Source organism: Drosophila albomicans, chromosome 3, assembly GCF_009650485.2.
Source record: "Drosophila albomicans strain 15112-1751.03 chromosome 3, ASM965048v2, whole genome shotgun sequence".
Lineage (NCBI taxonomy): Eukaryota > Metazoa > Arthropoda > Insecta > Diptera > Drosophilidae > Drosophila > Drosophila albomicans.
This window is the reverse complement of record NC_047629.2, coordinates 21090631-21111890: the sequence shown is the minus strand read 5'-3', so window position 1 is coordinate 21111890 and position 21260 is coordinate 21090631. Positions and strand designations below refer to the sequence as shown.

Genomic DNA, 21260 nt, shown 5'->3' with positions numbered 1-21260 from the left:
CTGGTCCAAATATACAACCCAGAAAGTCCAGGAAGATGCTGTATCCAAAACAGACACATTTAGTTAGTGAACAGTTGCCGAGGCGTGCAGTTAGAAAAACTCTTTGGAATATCCAGTTTAAGGAAGCACTCAAGCAACAATGTCAGATGGAATCAACAGAACTAAGAATCGACGCTTTGAGGACGAAGGTAAGTCGTCTACTGAACTAAAAAATATCAAAAACACACTGTGAAATCTATGCAGTAGGATTTCATCATCTGCACTTGAGGTGAACAGAAAGTCAACCTTAAACTTGAGGAGAAATAGATCATATATCTCGTCCATTTGCAATAAATCTTCTGAGTTATTTACTCACTGATTTACGGACTTATCTCAGCTAGCATACGTACAACTTTATGCAATAGAAAGATAAGTCCAGCTGAGGATTCTCTTGCTAATATTGTAAATGTCATTCATAGTTGACTTTACTATAAATAGCATTACACAATTCGTAAAAGATAAAGCATCAGCTTCATGCCAACATTATGTTTATAAAGATAATATAGCTACTGTCCAGATTCTAGAGTTAATAACTGTCATTAAGCGAATGAGTTTATTATAGCACACGAGTATCTCAAACATTTCGATGGGGGCTCGTCTTCTAATTGAGGGGTTTCCTTATGTTTTACATTCTTATTTTCATGAAATTATAAAATAATCCTTTTTTGACAGGATCTGGACTCGGCGAGCGTCATGTGCAAATGTTACTGCTCTTCTTTGGCCTCATGGTTGCCTTCGGCATGCGAGTGAATCTCTCTGTGGCCATCGTGGCCATGACCGAGTTGCCCGTAAGCATTTTGCTTTCGCTCACTTTCAGTAACAGTTTGGTAGCTCACCTCTTTTTCCCCTCGTTAAGGAATATAACTGGTCAGAGAAGATTAAATCCCTTGTGCTGAGTAGCTTCTTCTGGGGCTATGTCATCACCCAGGTGCCCGCTGGTATCCTGGCTCGCAAGTTCGGCGCCAAAGTGACCATCATGACGGGTTTAACTGTCTGCTCTTTGCTGAACGTCTTGACGCCGCTCTGTGCCAAGCTGGGAGGCTGGAAGCTACTCTTTGCTGTGCGTGTGCTCGAAGGTATTTGCCAGGGCGTTCTCTACCCCTCGTATCATACACTGATATCTGCCTGGGTGCCGCCGAAGGAGCGTGCCTCACTGGGTACTTATGCGTATGTGGGAGCTAGTTTTGGTACAATCGTTATGTTGGCATCGAGTGGTGTGCTGGCCTCGATGGCTGGTTGGGCCAGCATTTTCTATATTTCAGGTGGTTCTGGCTGCCTTTGGGTTGTGGCCTACTTTCAACGAGGAGCCAGCTCACCGACAGCATCCAAGAGTATCTCAGAGGAGGAGAGAATGTTCATTGAGTTGGAACAGACCAATGAAGCGGGCAAAACTGAAAAGCCTGCTGAGAGTTTGCCAACTCCATGGCTCAGCTTCTTTACGTCGCCTCCATTCCTGGCATTGATTGCGGCCCATTGCGCCTCGACGTGGGGCTTTTGGACGCTGCTCACACAAATTCCCAACTACATGAAGAACGTGCTGGGCAAGGATATCAAGGCAAACGCATTGTTGTCCTCGCTGCCTTACACTGTGATGCTGTTGCTTAGTTTCGTCTTTGTGTGGCTGTCGAAGATTCTGCAGAAGAAGGATTCGTTATCGATGAGCTTCAATCGGAAGTTGTTTAATTCGATTGGCCATTTCACACCCATGGTTCTGCTTATTGCCTTGGGCTATGTGGCACCTGGTCAGGATGTTCTCGCTGTCTCCCTACTCTCACTGACTGTTGGCATTAGTGCGGCTGCTCAGCTGGGCTTCATGATTAATCACATTGATCTGTCGCCGAATTTCGCTGGCGTCCTCATGGGCATCAGCAATGGCATTGCCAATGTAATGAGCATCATCGGTCCACTTTTAGTGGGCATTATTGTATCCGACAACGTAAGTAGTGTTAATTTTATATAATCCTAATTATTAATATGTGATATTCCTCTGCAGAAAGATGCCAGTCAGTGGCGTATCGTATTCTTCATCGCAGCTGGCTTCTACTTGGTGGGCAACGGTCTCTTTGTTACATTTGGCAAAGCTAGCATACAATCATGGAACAATCCTACAGCCAATTCTGAGTATAGCTCAACGCCTCAACTGGAAACACCGGAAAAGACATCAGAAGCTTAGTTATTTTGTCATTTATAAGCCACGAACGTTTTGTTCATTAAGTCGTTGTCAATAAACAATAACAGTACAAAGTTTAATGAGTGTTGGGGAAACCCGTTTAATGGCTATCAGACTATCGGAAAGAAAGGAAATGGGTCTTAGGCAGCTTTGATATTGTCCATCAAATTTGTGTAATTATGATAAAAGCACTTACTATCTACGTATAATTATAATAGTAAAGTCACAATGACTTATTAAATATATAGATAAGATATAGGTAGCTAGTATAGTTATTGGATGTAGATCTATTTTTAGACTATTTTTTACAGCTTCTAGGTTTAATGCACACGCACCCCTTTTTCTTATCTTATCACAATACAGACTCCCCTTTTATGATCAGTTCATCAGAATTTTGAGGATGCAAAGTGCTTATAAGGCACTCATCTGGTTGATAATTATTTAGTTATCACAAAGATCTTGTGACAAGTGGTAATGCACCAGAGAGAAGATCTCTTCATTACAACAATAAAGCAAGAATGGCGGGCATCAATGGCAACGTGAAGAATCGTCGCTTCGAAGAAGAAGGTAAGAAACTGTATCCTGATTGACTTGACTGCGGTTTTTCTCAGTGTTTTTCTGTGACCGACTTTAACCTTCACCAAACTACGAGCGTCATTAAGCAACCATTTACCAACAGTAGCACAAATCATTTCGGTAATTCATTTTTAATTTACCACATCTTATCTGGCCAAATAAACACACTGAGAAAATCTTTATTGGCCCTCGAATTTATACGACACCTTCTGCGCAACCTAGACCAGTCTGACGAAGAGCTAAAAAAAAAAATAAATAAAAATTCCATTGTCCAATGTTCTTATCTAATCAGCATTCAAAAGAAAAGACATTCTTTCTAATCATATGATTGAAGTAGACGGCTTTCCTAATACCCCCCATGATTTGTATTTCCTCAGGTACTGGACTCGGCGTGCGACACTTGCAGATCTTTCTCCTCTTCTCTGGCCTCACAGTAGGGTTTGCCATGCGTGTGAATCTCTCCGTGGCTGTGGTGGCCATGAGTCAGGCAGCCGAAATCAATCCCAACTTTCCAGTGAGTCCTTAGCAGACAGCAAAGCTGACATGCAGCTAATCCTTAAATATTTTTTCTGCCCTTAGGAATATCCCTTAACGGAACAGATGAGGGCCGTGGTGATGAGTAGTTTCTTCTGGGGTTACTTAGCCACTCAGATACCAGCTGGCATTTTGTCTCGTCGCTTTGGTGGTAAAGTCACACTTTTGACCGGAGTGTCCGTCTGCTCCGTGCTCACTTTGCTGACTCCGTTTGCCGCCAGCTTGGGTGGCTGGAATTACATTATTGGTCTGCGCTTGGTCGAGGGCTTGGGTCAAGGCGTCTTCTTTCCTTCAGCACACACGATCATCTCTGCTTGGATTCCGCCGAAGGAACGTGGCGCGTTGGCCACCTATGCGTATACTGGTGGACCATTTGGCACAATCATTATGCTGGCCACAAGTGGTTGGATTGCTTCATCACCTCTTGGCTGGCCAAGCATTTTCTATTTGTCCGGGGCCAGTGGCGTTCTATGGGTGATTGCCTATTATATATGGGGTGCTAGCTCGCCGCAGGAATCGAAAAGTATCTCAGAGGAGGAGATCAAATTGATTGAGATGGCACAGTCCAACGCAACTGGCAAGAGTCAGCAACCTCACAATCGTCATGCCACTCCTTGGCTGAGCTTCCTGACCTCAGGACCTTTCTTGGCTCTCATTGCGACGCATGCTGTTTCAGCCTGGGGCTATTGGACATTGTTGACCCAGATCCCCACCTATATGAATTATGTACTGGGCAAGGATATCAAGTCAAATGCGCTGCTCTCCTCGCTGCCTTACATCGCCAATCTGGTGCTGAGCTTTGTCTTTGTTTGGATCTCCAAAGCCATGCAGAAGACCTCGTTATCGCTGGCCTTCAATCGCAAATTCTTCAACACAATTGGCACATACATTCCCATGGTGCTTCTAGTCGCCCTGGGCTATGTGCCCAAGGAGAATGACACCTTGGTCGTGGTGCTGCTGACACTGACCGTGGGCGTCAATGCAGCCATCCATTTGGGCTTCCAGGTGAACCACATTGATCTATCGCCCAACTTTGCCGGCACCTTGATGGGCGTAAGCAATGGACTTGCTAGCATCATGAGTTTCTGTGCTCCACTCCTGGTGGGCAAAATTGTCCCAGATAAGGTGGGTGAAAATGTTTTCCGCAGTCATACGTTTTAATGTCTAAAATGTTTCTTGTCCCTTCTTCTTATTTGCAGCAAAGTGTAGAACAGTGGCGTTGGGTATTCTTCATTGCTGCCTTCTTTTACTTCGTGGGTAACGGTCTCTTTGTCCTCTTTGGTTCGGCTACTGTCCAGCCATGGAACGAACCACCATCTAAGTCCCGTCGCAGCTCAATTTATTCCGAACTGGAATCTCAAAAGCCCGTGAACTCGGAAAAATAAGCAAGTGAAGCAGCTCAACCGAGCTGCTAATGATATGGAACTGGTGTCGTTGTGCATTCCAACAGTTTAGTTATGGAGCATACTTTTAGGAGAGCTATCCATATATACATACATATATAACTAGTACTTGTACTGCACAACAATGTTTATCCTTAAGTTTAGTCTCTACTGCAATAGCAATATTAAAACATGATTAAGAATGTAAAGCAATTTGTAATTTTTAATTGAAGTAATGGTAATAATTACCTAGATACAATCTACAATCCACTCAAATGGATAATAAGCAAACTCATTCTCCTGTCATAATATTGAGTAAATACTCACATCGCACTCTTATGCGTTTGAGTACTTTTCATTTCACTCAGTCTGACAGTCTGGCAACATTATTATTTTAAATTTTCTGGCGCCTTCCGTCTTATCTTATCAAAGTTTAAACATAAATACTTATGTTTACCTATACGATTTATAGGATTACAAATTCAGAAGCTGCCACCGCCCACCATATGAGTTTCTTAGCCGCACATCCATCTGCTAGTTGGTGAACTGATCTTGTGGCGTGCAGTAATACAACGCTTTGATTAAGTGCAAGTTCAATAGGAGACGCTGTAACATGGTGAAGAATCGTCGTTTCGAGGATGAAAGTAGGTGTCTGACAAGCTGTTATCCTTACATAAATATCACAAAGACATTATAAGATATATCTTAATATATTATTGTCTCTGTCTTGAGATTTGAACTTACAATTGGCAAGAGAATTATTAGAGAAATAAAAGATTTAATCACCTATAATATAACTTTATCAAGATGTTATCCTTGTTGAAATACAAATTATTTCCTAAAGTGCTAAATTAAACATATGATATTAATATTTACTGGTTTTATTTTCATACTTAAGATTTGCAGATCAAATTACAATCTGCGATTATTTTATTATTACATTTAAATACATTATTTGAAGTTTAAATAATATTTTATATTAGTTTATTGAAACATCACAAAGATATCATTAAATATATATTTTTGTATTTCTGTCTCTGACTTGAGAGTTGCAGTTACAATTTTAAAGTGCGTTATTAGGCAAAAAAAAGATTTAATCATTTATCATATAATTTTATCAAGATGTCATCCCTGTTAAAATACAATTTATTTCCTAAAGGGATAAATTAAACTTATGATATTTATTTTTATTAGTTTTATTTTCATACTTAAGTTTTGTAGATCTAATCACATTTTGCGATTATTTTATTATCACATTAAAATAAATTATTTGAATCTTAAATAATATTTTATATTCAATAATCTATATATTAGTCTCTTAATCAAACATTTAAAAATCCTTTATAAAATATAATATATTGATGTAACAAGACTAGCAGATGTGTTTTGCTGATGAAGTCCATAAATCAAGTCCGCATTACAGATAACAAATATGTTGAATCATTTAATCTCGTTAATCTTTCAACAACAGGTTCCGGATTTGGAGTACGTCATGTGCAAATCTTTCTGCTCTTCTGCGCTCTCACAGTGGGCTTTGGAATGCGAGTGAATCTCTCAGTGGCCATTGTGGCAATGGCTGAGCACCCAGTAAGAAAATTTTTTAATCTCTAATATTTACATTTAAGTAAATTAAAATATCATGTTTTAGGAGTACAAATGGTCGGAGACAACAACGTCATTGATAATGAGCAGCTTTTTGTGGGGATATGTCTTCCCCCAGATCCCTGCAGGTACTTTGGCTCGTCGATTCGGTGGCAAAGTAACAATTTTGACAGGCTTGACTATCTGCTCCATCCTCACTGTGCTGACACCGCTGTGCATTAAAATGGGAGGCTGGAAGCTGCTTTGTGGTGTGCGCTTACTGATGGGACTCTGTCAGGGATTTCTTTTCCCATCCTGTCACACAGTGGTTTCGGCTTGGGTGCCTCCCAAAGAAAGAGCCTCGATGGGCAACTTTACCTATGCTGGCAATCAATTTGGCTCCATCGTTATGTTAGCCGTAAGTGGACTTCTTGCCTCGGTGGGAGGTTGGCCCTGCATCTTCTATGTTCCCGGAGGAGCTGGCTGCATTTGGGCAGTTGCTTATTATGTGTGGGGCGCCAGTTCGCCAGCCGACTGCAAGAACATATCCCCTGAGGAGAGAGAACTTATCGAAGTGCAGCAGGGCGTGGCACGAAGTGTGGATACAGAGGAGCCTGTCAAGCAGAAGACACCCTGGCTGAGTTTCATCACATCTCCTGCCGTTCTGGCTCTAGTAACTGCGCAATCTGCCTATGCTTATGGATTTTGGACATTGCTTACACAGATTCCCACCTACATGAGGCATGTCCTGGGTAAGGATATTAAGTCGAACGCTCTACTCTCCTCGCTTCCATATACCGCCATGCTGTTGTTGAGCTTCGTCTTTGCCTGGCTCTCGAAGATAATGCAGAGAAAGGATTCAATCTCACTGTCATTCAACCGCAAGTTCTTCAACTGTATTGGCACCTGGGGTCCATCGGCTACGCTGATAGCTCTGGGATACGTAACAAAAGAACACGATTCTCTGGCCGTCGTCCTGATCATCTTTACTGTGGGGATAAGCTCTGCTGGCCACGTGGGTTTTCTGATCAATCACATTGATTTATCGCCCAATTATGCTGGCATTATAATGGGTATTTGCAATTGCGTCGCCAATTTAGTGGGTCTTGTCGCGCCACTTTTAGTCGGAGCTATAGTCACCGATAAAGTAAGTCATTTAAACAGTTCCAATTATATGTTAATTTTATATTATTCACATTTCTTCTGTAGCAAGATGTGCATCAGTGGCGAATTATCTTCTTTGTTGCCGCTGCGGTCTACTTCATCGGCAACAGTATCTTCATTATCTTTGGACGAACCAATGTGCAGCCTTGGAATGATCCATCTTCAAAGCTGTCAAGGAACTCAACTCCCGAGTTGGAATCACAAAAGGAGTGAACACTTATCTCTATTTAAAAACTCTAATTAGGTTATTCCAATATCTGTGTCTAACTAGTTATATAAGAGATAAATAATAAATCAATAACATGCATAAAGCTTTACTACTTCAGTTTCACTTTCGAAAAGAGCATGTACATATGTACATTAAACGTACTACTAGCTTTAGTACATTTTTGAATAAGTTCGGTAGCTTTTACCCAAAAAAGGTACATTTTATTGCAGTCTTTCCAGTAGTAAACTATTCTGCAAGCTTTAAAGCTTAAAGTTCTTCACTGAGCTCAAATTGTGCTTAGCAGCGCCCCTAGCGGCAGAAATAGTAACTAGCGTACACACGAAAACTCAATTTATATTGTAGCATACTTTTAAGCGACGCTTAAAAAAGAATGGATTTTTGTGAATGAACTGATTAGGAGCAAACTTTTTATTGCCTACATCAAGGAGCTCAATAGTTTAACAATGAACTTGTTGTCTATGACCCACTACACTTGTTTAATTGTATGGCGGGGAACATGAAATAATATGCGAATAATTAAAAATTTGATTAGCATTTGCATACATTTTCAAATTCAAAATATAAGCATATTTTCTAATTTATGCAGCAACCAGTTGGCGATACATTTAGATATTTCATTATAATCCCATAATAATATGCGATTATTTTTTATGAAGGGGTATTTAGGTGAAATGGTAAAGCCCCTCTTAATACGCCTGTGATATAAAACGTTTTGTACGTTTATATGGTTACGAACTTGCCCGCATTCGAGTCGCATGGTTGTAGAAGTGGAAGTGGTCGTGTGATCGTGTGAGGCGAACCTGTTGATAAGCGGAATTTGAATACATGCACGCGATATGGACCGCACATTTAACATACTGTTTTTTTTATTTTTTATTATATACTCGCGCACACGACATGACATTTGCGATTATGAAACAGTCCAATACTCTAGTACATATGTATAATTTGAAGCTACTCTATATAGAAAATTATATTTGAAATCAGCATTTCAAATTGAATCTCAAGCCAGAAATGTATTAAACTCTCTTGTACGAGTTTAACCGGAAACATTTGGTAAATATTGCAAAGACTTTAGCAATAAAAAAAATATTACAAGAATTTCGTTATAATTCAAGAACTGTACTAAACCATTCGCAGTTTATAGGAAATCCCATACACAGGCTGCTAACGATGAATATACCTCAATAAATAAACTCAGCTCAATGGGTGTGAGGGACTTAAGGATTTCTAAGAATTTCACAACGGACATGTGAATTTCTTTTGGCAGTTTCCACTTGAGAGGCACGTGTTCTAAAAAAGATGGAACCGCAACGTCAGGCGGGTAGAGAACGACAACAACAACAACTACAAGACGAGTCAAAAGGCGAAAAAGATAATGAAATCCATTAAAAATGAATTTTAAAGCAGTTATTTATACGACTTCCAGTCAGAGTCAGGGAACGCCGCGGTGCGCTGCGGTGAGGCGCAGAGAGGCACGACAGGGCCTCGGATGATGTTATCAACTCCACTGTGCAAATAATAAGGCACTTGTTGGCATATCAGTTGTCGCCCTGGGCGCCTCCACCACCACCAACATCACCGTCCACAGCGTCACCAACATCATCACAACCATAGCGTAGCATAGAATCGAGTTCTGCCTTGTGATTTCAGATGATAGCGCTACAATGGGCCCGAATGGAGCGATATACATAGCTGTGTATGCCAACTCGGCATGAATCAAGGTTTATGGCCAACAGCGTCAGTGGTGAAATCGTAATCTGTGTGGGGGCGCCCCAACGGACTCACTAGTTTGCCGCCCCCCGCTCGCCTCAATCACACCCCTTGCTTTGGTTTTTGGCTCATTTGCTCTCTGGAACTAGTGTTTATTTCTGTTACGGACTTCAATTTACGTCATTTCAATGGCATTATACTCGCTCGCTCCATTCCAAAATCGAAATTTGCAAATCATTTTGCCATGCGATGAGCAAGAAAACAATGAAAATAAAGCAAACACAACACAAAGCTCTCGTGTGGAGCATTTGCGGTTGATTGGTAGCGAGAGAGGGGGGATCGGCTGGGCGGGCCATTGCCAGCGCCAGCAGCAACGTCAGCGTCAGCAACGACAGCGACAACGACAACAGCAGCGGAGAGCCGATTACTTTTGAACACTTGCGCATCACGTGAACGTGGCTCGTCGTGTCGGCTGTGCGCCGAGCCGAACGTGTGAGAAACGTGATCAAAGATCAGACAGAGAGTGAGAGCGCGAGCGACGTGCAAGCAAACAGACACACAAAGAAGAGAGTGAAACATATTGGGAGAGTGGAGAGTGGGTGCGCCACACGAACGTGTGTGTGTCTGTGTGTGCGTGTGAGCGTGTGTGCATGTATGTAAATGTCTGTATGCTTGTGAATAAAAATGGCAACAAATTAACACAGCGCGGCGCCAAAGTCATGTCGCTGCTTTTGTTGCTGCTGTTGTTGTTGTTGCCGGCAAAAGTGTGGACGCTCCCTCACTCCTTCGGACTCTCTTGCTTGCATTCCGCCTCTCTTTTCGTGCGGACCTCTCTCTCTCACTCTCTCACTCTCTGTCGGGTCTGTCATGCTGTCTCTCTTTCTTTTTGCCGCTAAGGTTATCGCAGATTATTTTGCACATTCAATGCTGTTTTCTGTTCGCTGTTTGAAATGCTAAATATTATAGAATTTAATATACTTGAGTGTATTTCTTTTTTTTTCATATACACACATTATTGTTATATATTTTGTATTTTTGCAAATCGGCCTGATAATGCATTTCTGAATACCTCGTAATTTCACAACTTTCAGCAAATAACGCCGTTTTTCGCAACGTCATGTTTCGTGCTTCTATTTAATGAATCAAGTTGCTTGACAATGAAAACTAACTTTAGCACCAAAAAACAAATACGAATATAACGTATTTAATTATTATGCAAATAGTATAAAATTTTAATACGAGCGAGCAGTTGGTGCCGTGTTGAGCCAAACGCCGTGTGGTTTCTCTGGGATGATGATGTCACAGTGATAAATCAGATGCGTGTTTGTCGCATTTGCCAACCAAGTCCAAGTTCGCTCCAGAAGACAGAGAAGACAGACAGACAGACATTGTGATAAGACTTACATACGTTTTTTAATTCCCCGAATTTACTGTCACAAGTGCAGACGTTGCGCGCAGACTTTGTTGCCATCGGAAAGGGAAAATTCCTCGCAGAATAGATAAGACTGCAGCAGGCTGGAGTTTGCGCAATGACTAAGGCTCATCTTTCCCATCTATTGCTTCTGATTTCTGATGGCGCAAAGAATGTGCCGGAAATACTATAGCGTTAATGTCCCTTAGCCAAGATCACGAGTGGTTATCGCTCACTTAAGTGTCTGGCCAAATGTTTTATTATTGAGGTGCCCGAAATGTCTCAAGAATAATATATTGAAATAGACATTAGTGGACGACGTTCAACCAAATCGAATCTGAATACTCTCATATAGATACTAATTAAAAATATTATTAAATTTATATAACAAAAGGTTCAAATCAACTTCCCATTCACACCTATAGGTTTCCATTTATGCCAAATTTAAATAAAATTCTAAAAATATCAAAAGTTTTGTTATTATTCATTATTGCTAATTAAAAAAACGAAAAGTCATAAATTAAATTAAAATTAAACCTAATTTTATAATTAATAGTAATTTCTAGTTGTATAGTTATACATTTTATATCATACTAAATAAGTGGTATTTATAGTTGAGTATGGTATAAATCTTATACCATATTAAATAAATGATTTTTATACCTGAGAATGGTATACATTTTATAACATATTTGATTAATGGTATTTATAACAATATTTGATATATAATATGATTTAAATACATATCTAAAAATATCAGAAACTTTATAATAAAAGTAACTTTTCGTTTTTTATGTTTTGTTAATTCACTTTTATTTATTACAAATACAAAGAGTATAAAGTTTTTCACTTTCTTTAATAAGATTAAAGCATTGGTACTTATGTAGGTTTTTTGTGTATTTGGCTAGATTAACGCATTTCATTGAGACAAGCTAAATCTAGCTATTTGTACATTGCGATTAAGTTATTATCTAGAGCAACAAATAACCAATGCCGTTAAAAATATGCAGTTATAAATAAGGCACTAAATAACTTTACCTTTACCTTTTTAGTTTTGATTAGAAGCTTTCCCAAAATGTTAGTATACCCGACTGCCTGAGTGTATGGGGACAACGGGAAAATTCGCTGCACGAGCCGTAAAAATGAAAAGTTCTATTTTTAGAGGCTACGTGCCGCGTGAGAAGTCCAAGCAAGAAACGCCTACACACAAACACAGTCAAGAGGCGGAGGCCGGACTGTGGCAAGGGGATTTGTCTGTTTGATGGGGCAATGAAAAGCAAAACGGGATGAAGTGCATTCGTCTTGCAATTAAAATGATATTCTCAGCAATTGCGGAAAATGAAGAAAATGGAATGCGTCTTTGACTGTTTGCCAGATTGAAAAGTTTGACCGAGGGCAATCAGAATAAACAATAATAATAATAATAGGAATACGACGTCGAGACACAAATCAAATAGCAGCGCAAAAGTGTTTATTAATGGAGGTGACAATCAATCTGCTCACCTCCAGAGAAGTGGGCGTGTCTCGGCAGGTGCTAAGTGTAATGTATGGGTCAGATAACAAATAGAATCTAAGTATAGCGAAAAGTTTCCATGCCCATTGTGTGTGAGGGACGTTGTTAATTCGCATCAATTGAGATGGCTCAATTGAGTGCATACAATTCAATTAGATGTGACAGATGATACGATTATTTACCGCTTCTATAGCATATTGTTGACGCCCGCTTCGGATTGGCAAATATATGCCATAGAAATTTACATAAATATCTCGTAAATATTTCGGGGCGCGAATCAGCGAAAACTGTTGACCCAATCCCTTAATCTCTATTGTGATCCATTGTGATCTAACCTGGCGGCAAAGTACCGCGCACAGTGCAATTCTTGCCCCACCTCAACACTAGAAAATACAATGGGATCGATCTACCCTTTGGGGATAATTAACACCTGTTTTTTTTCGGGGGTATGGAAAATCACAGGAGCTGCGATCCGAAACGGCTTTTGTTATGCTAATTCAATGGCGTTGTTAGTCACAGATTTGATGCCAAACATCTTTGTTTTCCTTTACAATTTATTACACACTGCGTATACGTAACGTCTCCAATTTGACAGTGTCAGCATCGCAACTCAATTAACAGCGCATGCAGCACTCAACGGCAATGCCTGTAAAATTCCATTCTCTATCGCAGCTGTATCTATAGTTGTATCTGTATCTCATGAGCGTATCTGTATCTAGATATATTCTTTGAAGAGCAAACAAGATGCATTTTAATTGCACACTGCAAAACGGGGGTTGGCTTCAAGTGCAACGGTTGTACAACGTTCAAGAAGATAGTTTAGACCCTTCCACAGCTCGTTCGCTGGTTTGTTGAGCGATTGCTCAGTCAACCTGGCGACCACATCCGCTCCTGGCTGACGTCAAGAGAATTGCGCTCACACTGTTTGCCATTTGTCAAATGTCGCGTTGAGCTCGTTTTGTTTTTTGATAAGCTTTTTGTGATAGTGCAGCCCACAGATTCATTTGTACATAGCTTTCCCTCTCCTTGTCTGTGTAGCAATTGGGGGCAAAGCGTTTGGTGGGCGTGACGCATCCACAGCCCGAGCGAAGGAACGATAAGATCTAGTGATTGATTAGATTGATTACCGCAGCTGACTGCGAGATATAAATATTGTATTGGAGCATTTGAGGACAATGCATGACTTGTTCGTGGCAGATTCGAGTACTTTACTCAATACAAGTCAAAAAACTTTCCAATCGCTTCGATCAAATGAAATGTCCCTTTTGAATTGACTTTTCATTCATTACACAAGCAGTTGAAGGATGGCAAAAAGATGGCACAACATGATAAATGTTAATACGTGTATAGTTTTATGATTTAGCAATGACTTGGCACAGATCTTTATAGTAGTCCAAGTCCAATTAGACAGCTAACTCGTGCTCACTCTTGTTCTGGTGCTCGCTCTGCACTCGACTACGACAGTTATAGCCATATTTATAGGCACATTAACTGATAAAACAAAGCGGAATCAGTGCTGGCGAACGTGCCCAAAAAACGTGTGCCATGTGCTGAATTAAAAAAGAAACGGGACCGGGGCCTTATCAGCTGCCGAACCTACCTACATATACACAAAGATATATTCATATATGTATATATAGAATGTAACATATGCCGAAATCAAAATGTATAGCAATTAATAATAACGCCTCGACTCGCCTCTTCAGTGCTGTCTTATTGACGGGGAATTCATATAGATAGAGGACGACGACGATGATGGGAGAACTGAAGCGGGAGGGCGGGGCGTGTGGTCGTTGTTGTTGTTGGAAATCAAAGTCTCAATTGATAAGCGTGAATAATTTGTTTAAACATTTGTTTTGCTACAAATATAATTGATAACTGATACTTGCTGCATTCTCCATTTCGCATTTAAGACTTAATTAACTTTTTTTAAGAGTCTCCTCCTCTCTTACTCTTTGGGATCTATCGAGTGGTCGATTGAAAATGGCATGTCATGCGATCAGGGACAACGAGGTGACAATATAGTATACTATATTGTATTGTGAGTTATGGATTGTGTAAGCGTCGCAACGATCACGATAATAAAATAAATATGCTCGATTGTCGGTTTGTTACATTTTTGCCGGCAGCAACTGTCAAAGCCTGAGTTATGTCACACTGACAACTGCCTCTTGAGATAGTCCCGAGCTGATACTACAGATAGTTCTATATACTATATATTATATGTATATGTGCTCATATAATTGTTGACTACTTGCGGCTGCTGTGTGTGACCTCGACAGAGAATTAGCCTCCTTATCAGCGACCTGGCTGGGCTAGCCAGGCAGCTAAAGAAAGGTTGGAAAGATTGGGCAAAGTATCTGACAGATACTAGCTACAACTAGCACTTAAGAAGGCTCCGGGGGAGAGCGGAAATCTGTAGATTATGGGATGTGACTAATTTCGTTTTACAATTTATAATGCTTACAGACCGATTTCTTTAAAAACAATACACATTACTCAGAGCATTCAAGGAGAGACAGAGAGTGAGAGATGGAGAGGGAGAGAGCACAAAAGAAGGAGAGAGAGAGAGAACTGATAACTCGTTGGTTTGTCGCTGTGTTGGTGTTGTTTACATATTGGCCGGCAAAATTAGAGAGCCAAAGAGAGAGCCAACACACACACTCACACTTTTAGAGCACTGTATGTGTGTGTGTGTGTGTGTACTGCCAGCGTGTTCGGGTTTTGCTGATAGCAAAAGCAACAACCAAATGGAAATGGAATTCACGCGATACACATGTGTGTGCCATAACCGCCAGCAACAACAACGACAGCAACAACAAGAGCAGCAACAGTAACAACAGCAGCAGCAATAAAGTGACAGCTACTTCGACGCCGACGTCGACGTTGGCAGCGGCAGCGACGCCGAACTCTCTCGAGCGATGCGAGGCGAGGCGAGCGAGCGACCGAGCGATCATATTTATAAAAGAATCGCGTCCGCAAGTATTTCAAGCAGTCGCAGTCGCTCGCTAGAACAAACCAAAAGTCAAAATACGCGTAACCGAACAACAGTCAGTCAGTCAGACATTCAGACATTCAGTCAGTCAGTCAGTTCAGTCCGTTCAGTTCATTCAGTCAGTATATAGTATCTGAGCATCTGAGTATCTGTATCGCTGAGCAGAACGCGTGCTAACAAAACTCACATCAGACTATATTTTTTTGTTGAATCCGCGTGAAATTCAAACATCGTGTGAGGCGGAAGATCATCTTAGCCTTCTGCATCGCAGCTGTAATTTATGCGACATTCAAATCGGTAGCCAACAAAATTTCCACCATCGGCCAACGCGACTTTTGGCCCAACATACACAGAGAGCCAGAGAGAGACTTCGTTACCCGGCTCCACAATTCCCCCCCAACGTTTGTCGCTGCCCTCGGTCAACGTGTCGTTGTGTCGTCGTATCGTGCACATGTGCTCCAGCTTAATGTCGACAACGAAACACGTTGTGTGAAAATTATACAAAAAATAAACTAAAGCGCAGTAAATTCGAGTACAACAAGAAAGTTCCAGTGACAAAGAGAAAGAGAAAGGGCGACAGAGAAAGAGAGAGAACTGAAAGTGAGAGAAAAGTAAAGATCTGATCTAAAAGCTACAAGAATACAATCCCCGCGCCATCCACATGACCACCACTTTGAATATGGTGAAAACTGGGAAATACGCCAATGGTAAGTAGCAAAAAACAGAAAATAAAAGGGATGTCTTATCAGCGAGTGGGTCTATCTATCTATCTATATAAATATATCTATATATAGATATAGATAGATAGATAGATAGAGATCGAGCAGGCGCTACTTCTCGCGCTCGCTCTCGTTCTCGCTCTGTATTTGCGTGCACGTGTCTCGTGTGTGTTTATGTAAGCCATCGGAGTCCGAGTGCAATTGTCAATTGTCGGCGGGCGCTTAGAGCAGAACTTGTTGCCGGAAACAAATCGAACCCCACTTTGTAAAATCGTCAACCAAACCGAGTCGTAATTGAGTCCGTCCATGTTTATGGCCTTATAAAGCAAGTGAAGCAAGCGTTAATTACATACGAAGTTAGCCAAGTTTGAAATATGGCTAAAACTGTAAATATTACTGATTTATTGACATTACGCATCCAATCAGATAAACCCGTCTATATATAATAGTAGAGTATCTCCAAGTGAAGCTGAAACCATAGAAAAAGTTACAGAAACAACAACAAAAGTAAAATTAAATTGGATTTTATTCGTCTTTGTCGACTGACAAATAAATTTTTAGCACGCTCAACGAAAATGATAAAAATAAACAAAAAAAAATACAACAAGAAAAAGTAAAATAGAATAGCATTGGGTGAAGTGGGGAGTGGAGTGGGGATTGTGGTGCCGGGGGTGGTGAGGAGGGGTAAGTGTTAGCCAAGCGAATCAGACGCAGTATATTTGTATTTGTGTTTGTGTCTCGTTTTCCGCTGCTCTTCGCCACGCTCTTCTCTCTCACTCTCTTATTTTGTGCGCTTTTGCTTTTCTTCTATTTTATTTTGATATACTTAGTATTTCATTTGGCGTGAGATGCCAATGAAATTGAAAATTTAAATGAGGAAAAGACAGAAAATTGATAGCAATTAACTTTAAGAACTTAGTATGCTCAAATGACACAGCTCCAAGGCTTATCTAACCGAGAGAGAAGAAAGAGAGAGAGAGAGAGACAGGGAGGGAGTGAAGCGATAAGCGAAACAATCCAAATAACAAATATTGTAATAAACAATTACAGCTGAGTTTTTGAGTAAGTCGCCTTTATGATGCCCAAGTTTACACGTACGCCTCGAGTGCTACCCATTGTGACTATCAGCGACGGGTTGCCTGATTCGATGAGTCGACGTCCCCACTGTAACTAATTATCTAATCAATATACATAAGTACACTACTCTAGTCTACTCTATATACATATATACCGAGTGCTAGACACTGACATGCTCCATAAAAAACACACTTGCATGAACAATATTTATGTAGGTTTGTGGTGTAAAGATTTCTTGTTGTTATTGTTGCTATTTTATCGTGGGCATTATCGACCGTTATCGGTTATCAGCACATTTGCACTTCACTTCAGTTCTGTTCAGTTCTATATGTTCTCTCTATATACAAGTCCTTCGTCCGACAAACAACAAGCCCAACCCAAAACCTAATTTGTTGTTGTCTAAACGACCCTGGAAATTATTCGAAACAAACTCAGCATTAGCGTAGTATCATATATAGTATATTGATAGGCCAGAAGTGGTTTACTATACTATATACTATATAGTACCATATAGGGGAGGTACAGTCCGTTTCGTTCCGTTCAGATTGGCAATCAATCAAAAATCAACTTTCATGCTAGTCCATAAATGTTTATTGATCATATTGCTGGAAATTTGTGCAATTCCATTTATAAAACACAGACTTAATTGCCTTTTTTTGTGCTATTGCTCTCCTTTTGCAAGAGTATAAATTAACATTTAAATAAAGTGTGACAAAGACGAGAAACAATAATAATGCGAAGAGAAGGCGCCTTCGGAGCAATCATTGTGCAAATAAATTGAAAAACGTGTCAGATAAAGAGTTCCACAACAGCGTGAATCAGTTTCAGCAAACAGAGAGAGGAGACTACGAGAGAGTACGAGAGAGAGTGAGATCGCGTTGGGGGCGAAATTTGTCTCAAAGTTCAATCAACGCGTAACGTCATCGTCCAACATATTGCTTTATTTTTGGAGCTCCACAATTGTTAATTATTGAGCATAATTAATTGATGAACATGAATCATAGGGTACAATTTTAACAAAGTTTTCAAACTGGCATTGGAGCTGGCTTGGAAAACGCTTGCGGGGAGAGAGTTCAATAGACCCGTCAGTTGCCGCCTTGTAAGGCCGACTCACACAAGGTTGCCGCAATATGCTTACTACTGCTGTGGCTTGCAATAAATTGTTGTGCAACGCAAAATGTTGTTGTTCGCAGCAAAGAACTAAAACTAAGTCTCAGCTCTTGGCCATTTATGGCCGAGCTGTGTCTAAAAATAAAAGCAAAGATTGGCAGCACAAAAATTCCCCGCTTCAAGCGATCAACAGCTGTAGCAGCTACCTCTTTCTGTCCGTCCGTCTGTCCGCTTTGACTGTGCCAATAAACTGACATATGCACATGGCTAAAGAGAGATCGTCACGTGCTGCTCGCTTGGGTCTGCCGATCGCACTCGAGCACAGCGGATGCCAGGTAAAGCGAAAAAGAGAGACAGGGAGAGAGAGAGGGTAGATGTGGTAAGAGGAGGAAGAGGAGGAGGCACCTTTGTGGTATGTCGCGTGGTATGAAGCTGATTCGCTGCTCGGGTACAGCACCGTCTGCTGAGGTTGCACTTCATTGAGGCGCAGACCTCACGAGTAATTCACATTCACACGAGTGGGCGTTGTGTGTGTGCGAGTATGCAGTGTGCGAGAGTGTGTGTGTGTGTGCGTCTGTTACTACAACAAGATTTTGACACAGTGTTTTATAAATAAACGCGCCCCACATAAGCGAGAGAGAGAGAGAGAGAGAGAGAGAGAGAGAGAGAGAAATAAGAGCGCAACAAGTTGGCAGAGTTAAGAGAGCTAGTTTCGTGCTCTTACCAAAGCTGTAACCAAATATGTAAAGAGGGAGCCATAAATTGATCTTCTCCTTTTTCCCTTACAGACAAGATCATTGGCGTGCGGCATGTGCAGTGCATCCTGTGCTTCTTCTGCCTCACTTTGGCCTATGCGTGGCGCGTCAATCTCACCGTGGCGCTTGTGGCTATGACGCAGCCTTACCACAACAACAACACGGACATCAGCAATCACAGCTTAAACAACACACTCCTTAGCAATCACAGTCTCAGTCTCGACGACAGCGGAGAGCAAGAGGATGTGGATCAGGGTGTCGATATCTTTTCAGTGGATGTAAGTCTGCCAAACCAAATCGAAAACTTGAACTCTTAATTGACCTGAACTTTCTTTTACAGTTCTACAACTTCACGGAAGAGCAGAAATCCTATATGCTGAGCAGCTTCTTCTGGGGCTACATCGTCACCCAGGTGCCCGGTGGTTACATTGCCCAGCGCTATGGCGCCAAGATGCTGTTGCTCTCGGGTCTGGCTGCCTGTGGCATTCTCACACTGTTGACACCACTCTCGGCTAAATTGGGCGGCTGGCCGGCAGTGTGTGCGATTCGTTTTCTCGAAGGATTGACCCAAGGTGCAGTGCATCCCGCGACGCATTCGCTGCTCTCGAAGTGGGCGCCAGCCAACGAACGCGGCATGTTGGCGACCATGTGCTATTCGGGTGCTCAGTTTGGAACTATTTTGATGATGGCCACCAGTGGCTTCATTGCTGACTCTGTTGCCGGTTGGCCAGCGATCTTTTACTTTGGCGCCGCTTGCGGTGTCATTTGGATCGTCTGCTGGTGGGTCTTTGCGGCCAGCACACCCGAGGAGCACCGCACCATTACGCGCGAGGAATTGAAGTTCATTACGGAGAACCGCACTGTGGGCAAAATGCAGGATTCTCACAAAATGGCACCCACTCCATGGAAGGCGATCTTCACCTCGATGCCGTTCATGTCGCTGCTGATCGTCCACTGCACCCATATGTGGGGCTTCTGGACGCTACTGACACAGATTCCCAGCTACATGATGCACATTTACCACATCGACATCAAGTCGAGTGCGCTGCTCTCATCGCTGCCCTATACCGTAATGTTGGTGCTCAGTTTCTTCTTTGTCTGGCTGTCGAAAGTGCTGCAGAACAAGAAGTCGCTGTCGGTGTCCTTCAATCGCAAGTTCTTCAACACCGTCGGCCACTGGATACCGATGTGTTCTCTCATCGCTCTTGGCTACGTACCACGCGAGGATGCTCCCCTCGCTGTGGGACTCTTAACCCTGACCGTGGGCATCAGTGCTGCCACCTACCTCGGCTTCCAGGTGAATCACATTGATCTGTCGCCCAACTATGCTGGCACCTTGATGGGACTCACGAATGGCGCTGCCAATGTGATGAGTGCTTTGGCTCCTTTGGCTGTCGGACAGATTGTTAAGACTCCGGTAAGTTTAGCATACGAAAATGTAATTTAACTTTTAGCTAACATATTGATTCTTTTCTCTAGGCAAATGTCGATGAATGGCGAACGGTGTTCTTTTTGGCTGCTGCCTTCTACTTTGTGGGCAATCTGCTGTTCGTGGTCTTTGGTCGCACGGAGACGCAATGGTGGGACTCACCCGAGGTGCTCGATGCGGACACCATGGAGGCCGGCGTGCCACTGAATTCCAGTCCTACAGTCAAAAGAGCAACTGAGAATGGCACACACTAATCACATCCCGAGCCCAAAAAACTAAAGACTCTCTCATGCATGTTGATCAATTTTTATTGGAAAATCCAAAAGGGGGAAAAAAGCATGATATTGTCATATAGTTGTTGTTTCCTAAGTTAAGCTGTAGTTATTAAGTGATTACTTTTCTAAGAAAAAGGACAAGAGCTGAAATTGCCATAATGACGATCGCGTGCTTCCATTAGCGATATTAAAAATCAACATATGATAATTGTTTAGTTCGTAGGCAAAGCATAAATTATTATTTGCAGTATTTTTCCATAATGTACATAAAAAACAAACAACTAAAAGCAAAAATCAACATCTAAATATATAAAATATGTATATTAAATGAAACCACTTGAGCATATGTAACGAATAGCGCGGCTCTTGTAATTGTTATGTTTTAAACGGAAACTTATATCGTAACTTAGCTTAGGCAATTTTAGTAAAATTAGTTAAACATTAGTAATAAACAAAAAAACAACCAACTTGTGATGTACGAAAAAAAAAAACAAAAAGTAAAACAAATAACTAAAAAAGGCAGAAATGAAGACAAAAAATATAAACAATATAAAGCCACAAAAGAGAAGTGTGCACAAATCGTAATTA

The 21260-nt window shown here is 41.4% G+C and overlaps 4 protein-coding genes and 1 long non-coding RNA gene across 5 annotated transcripts; all 5 read left to right on the top strand.

The window, feature by feature from the left end:
- The first annotated feature begins 62 nt into the window (after nucleotides 1-62).
- Nucleotides 63-2289, top strand: LOC117568158 (putative inorganic phosphate cotransporter). Its single transcript, XM_034248577.2, has 4 exons — nucleotides 63-188; nucleotides 712-827; nucleotides 896-1975; nucleotides 2033-2289. Exons 1-4 carry the CDS (start codon nucleotides 140-142, stop codon nucleotides 2210-2212), a joined length of 1425 nt encoding a protein of 474 aa, XP_034104468.1. The 5' UTR covers nucleotides 63-139; the 3' UTR covers nucleotides 2213-2289.
- A 377-nt stretch (nucleotides 2290-2666) lies between these two features.
- Nucleotides 2667-4910, top strand: LOC117571090 (putative inorganic phosphate cotransporter). The gene is made up of 4 exons (XM_034253074.2): nucleotides 2667-2776; nucleotides 3163-3299; nucleotides 3365-4444; nucleotides 4519-4910. The coding sequence occupies exons 1-4, from the start codon at nucleotides 2728-2730 to the stop codon at nucleotides 4702-4704; spliced, it is 1452 nt and encodes a 483-aa protein (XP_034108965.1). The 5' UTR covers nucleotides 2667-2727; the 3' UTR covers nucleotides 4705-4910.
- A 337-nt stretch (nucleotides 4911-5247) lies between these two features.
- On the top strand, nucleotides 5248-7748 carry LOC117568646 (putative inorganic phosphate cotransporter). Its single transcript, XM_034249441.2, has 4 exons — nucleotides 5248-5345; nucleotides 6173-6288; nucleotides 6350-7429; nucleotides 7492-7748. The coding sequence occupies exons 1-4, from the start codon at nucleotides 5315-5317 to the stop codon at nucleotides 7657-7659; spliced, it is 1395 nt and encodes a 464-aa protein (XP_034105332.1). The 5' UTR covers nucleotides 5248-5314; the 3' UTR covers nucleotides 7660-7748.
- Nucleotides 7749-8661: 913 nt separating this feature from the next.
- LOC127565540 (uncharacterized) lies at nucleotides 8662-9084 on the top strand. The gene is made up of 2 exons (XR_007954863.1): nucleotides 8662-8731; nucleotides 8816-9084. It is a non-coding gene; the product is annotated as an uncharacterized LOC127565540 (long non-coding RNA).
- Nucleotides 9085-15292: 6208 nt separating this feature from the next.
- Nucleotides 15293-21257, top strand: LOC117567675 (putative inorganic phosphate cotransporter). The gene is made up of 4 exons (XM_034247797.2): nucleotides 15293-16014; nucleotides 19002-19246; nucleotides 19309-20385; nucleotides 20448-21257. Exons 1-4 carry the CDS (start codon nucleotides 15969-15971, stop codon nucleotides 20649-20651), a joined length of 1572 nt encoding a protein of 523 aa, XP_034103688.1. The 5' UTR covers nucleotides 15293-15968; the 3' UTR covers nucleotides 20652-21257.
- The last annotated feature ends 3 nt before the right edge of the window (nucleotides 21258-21260 follow it).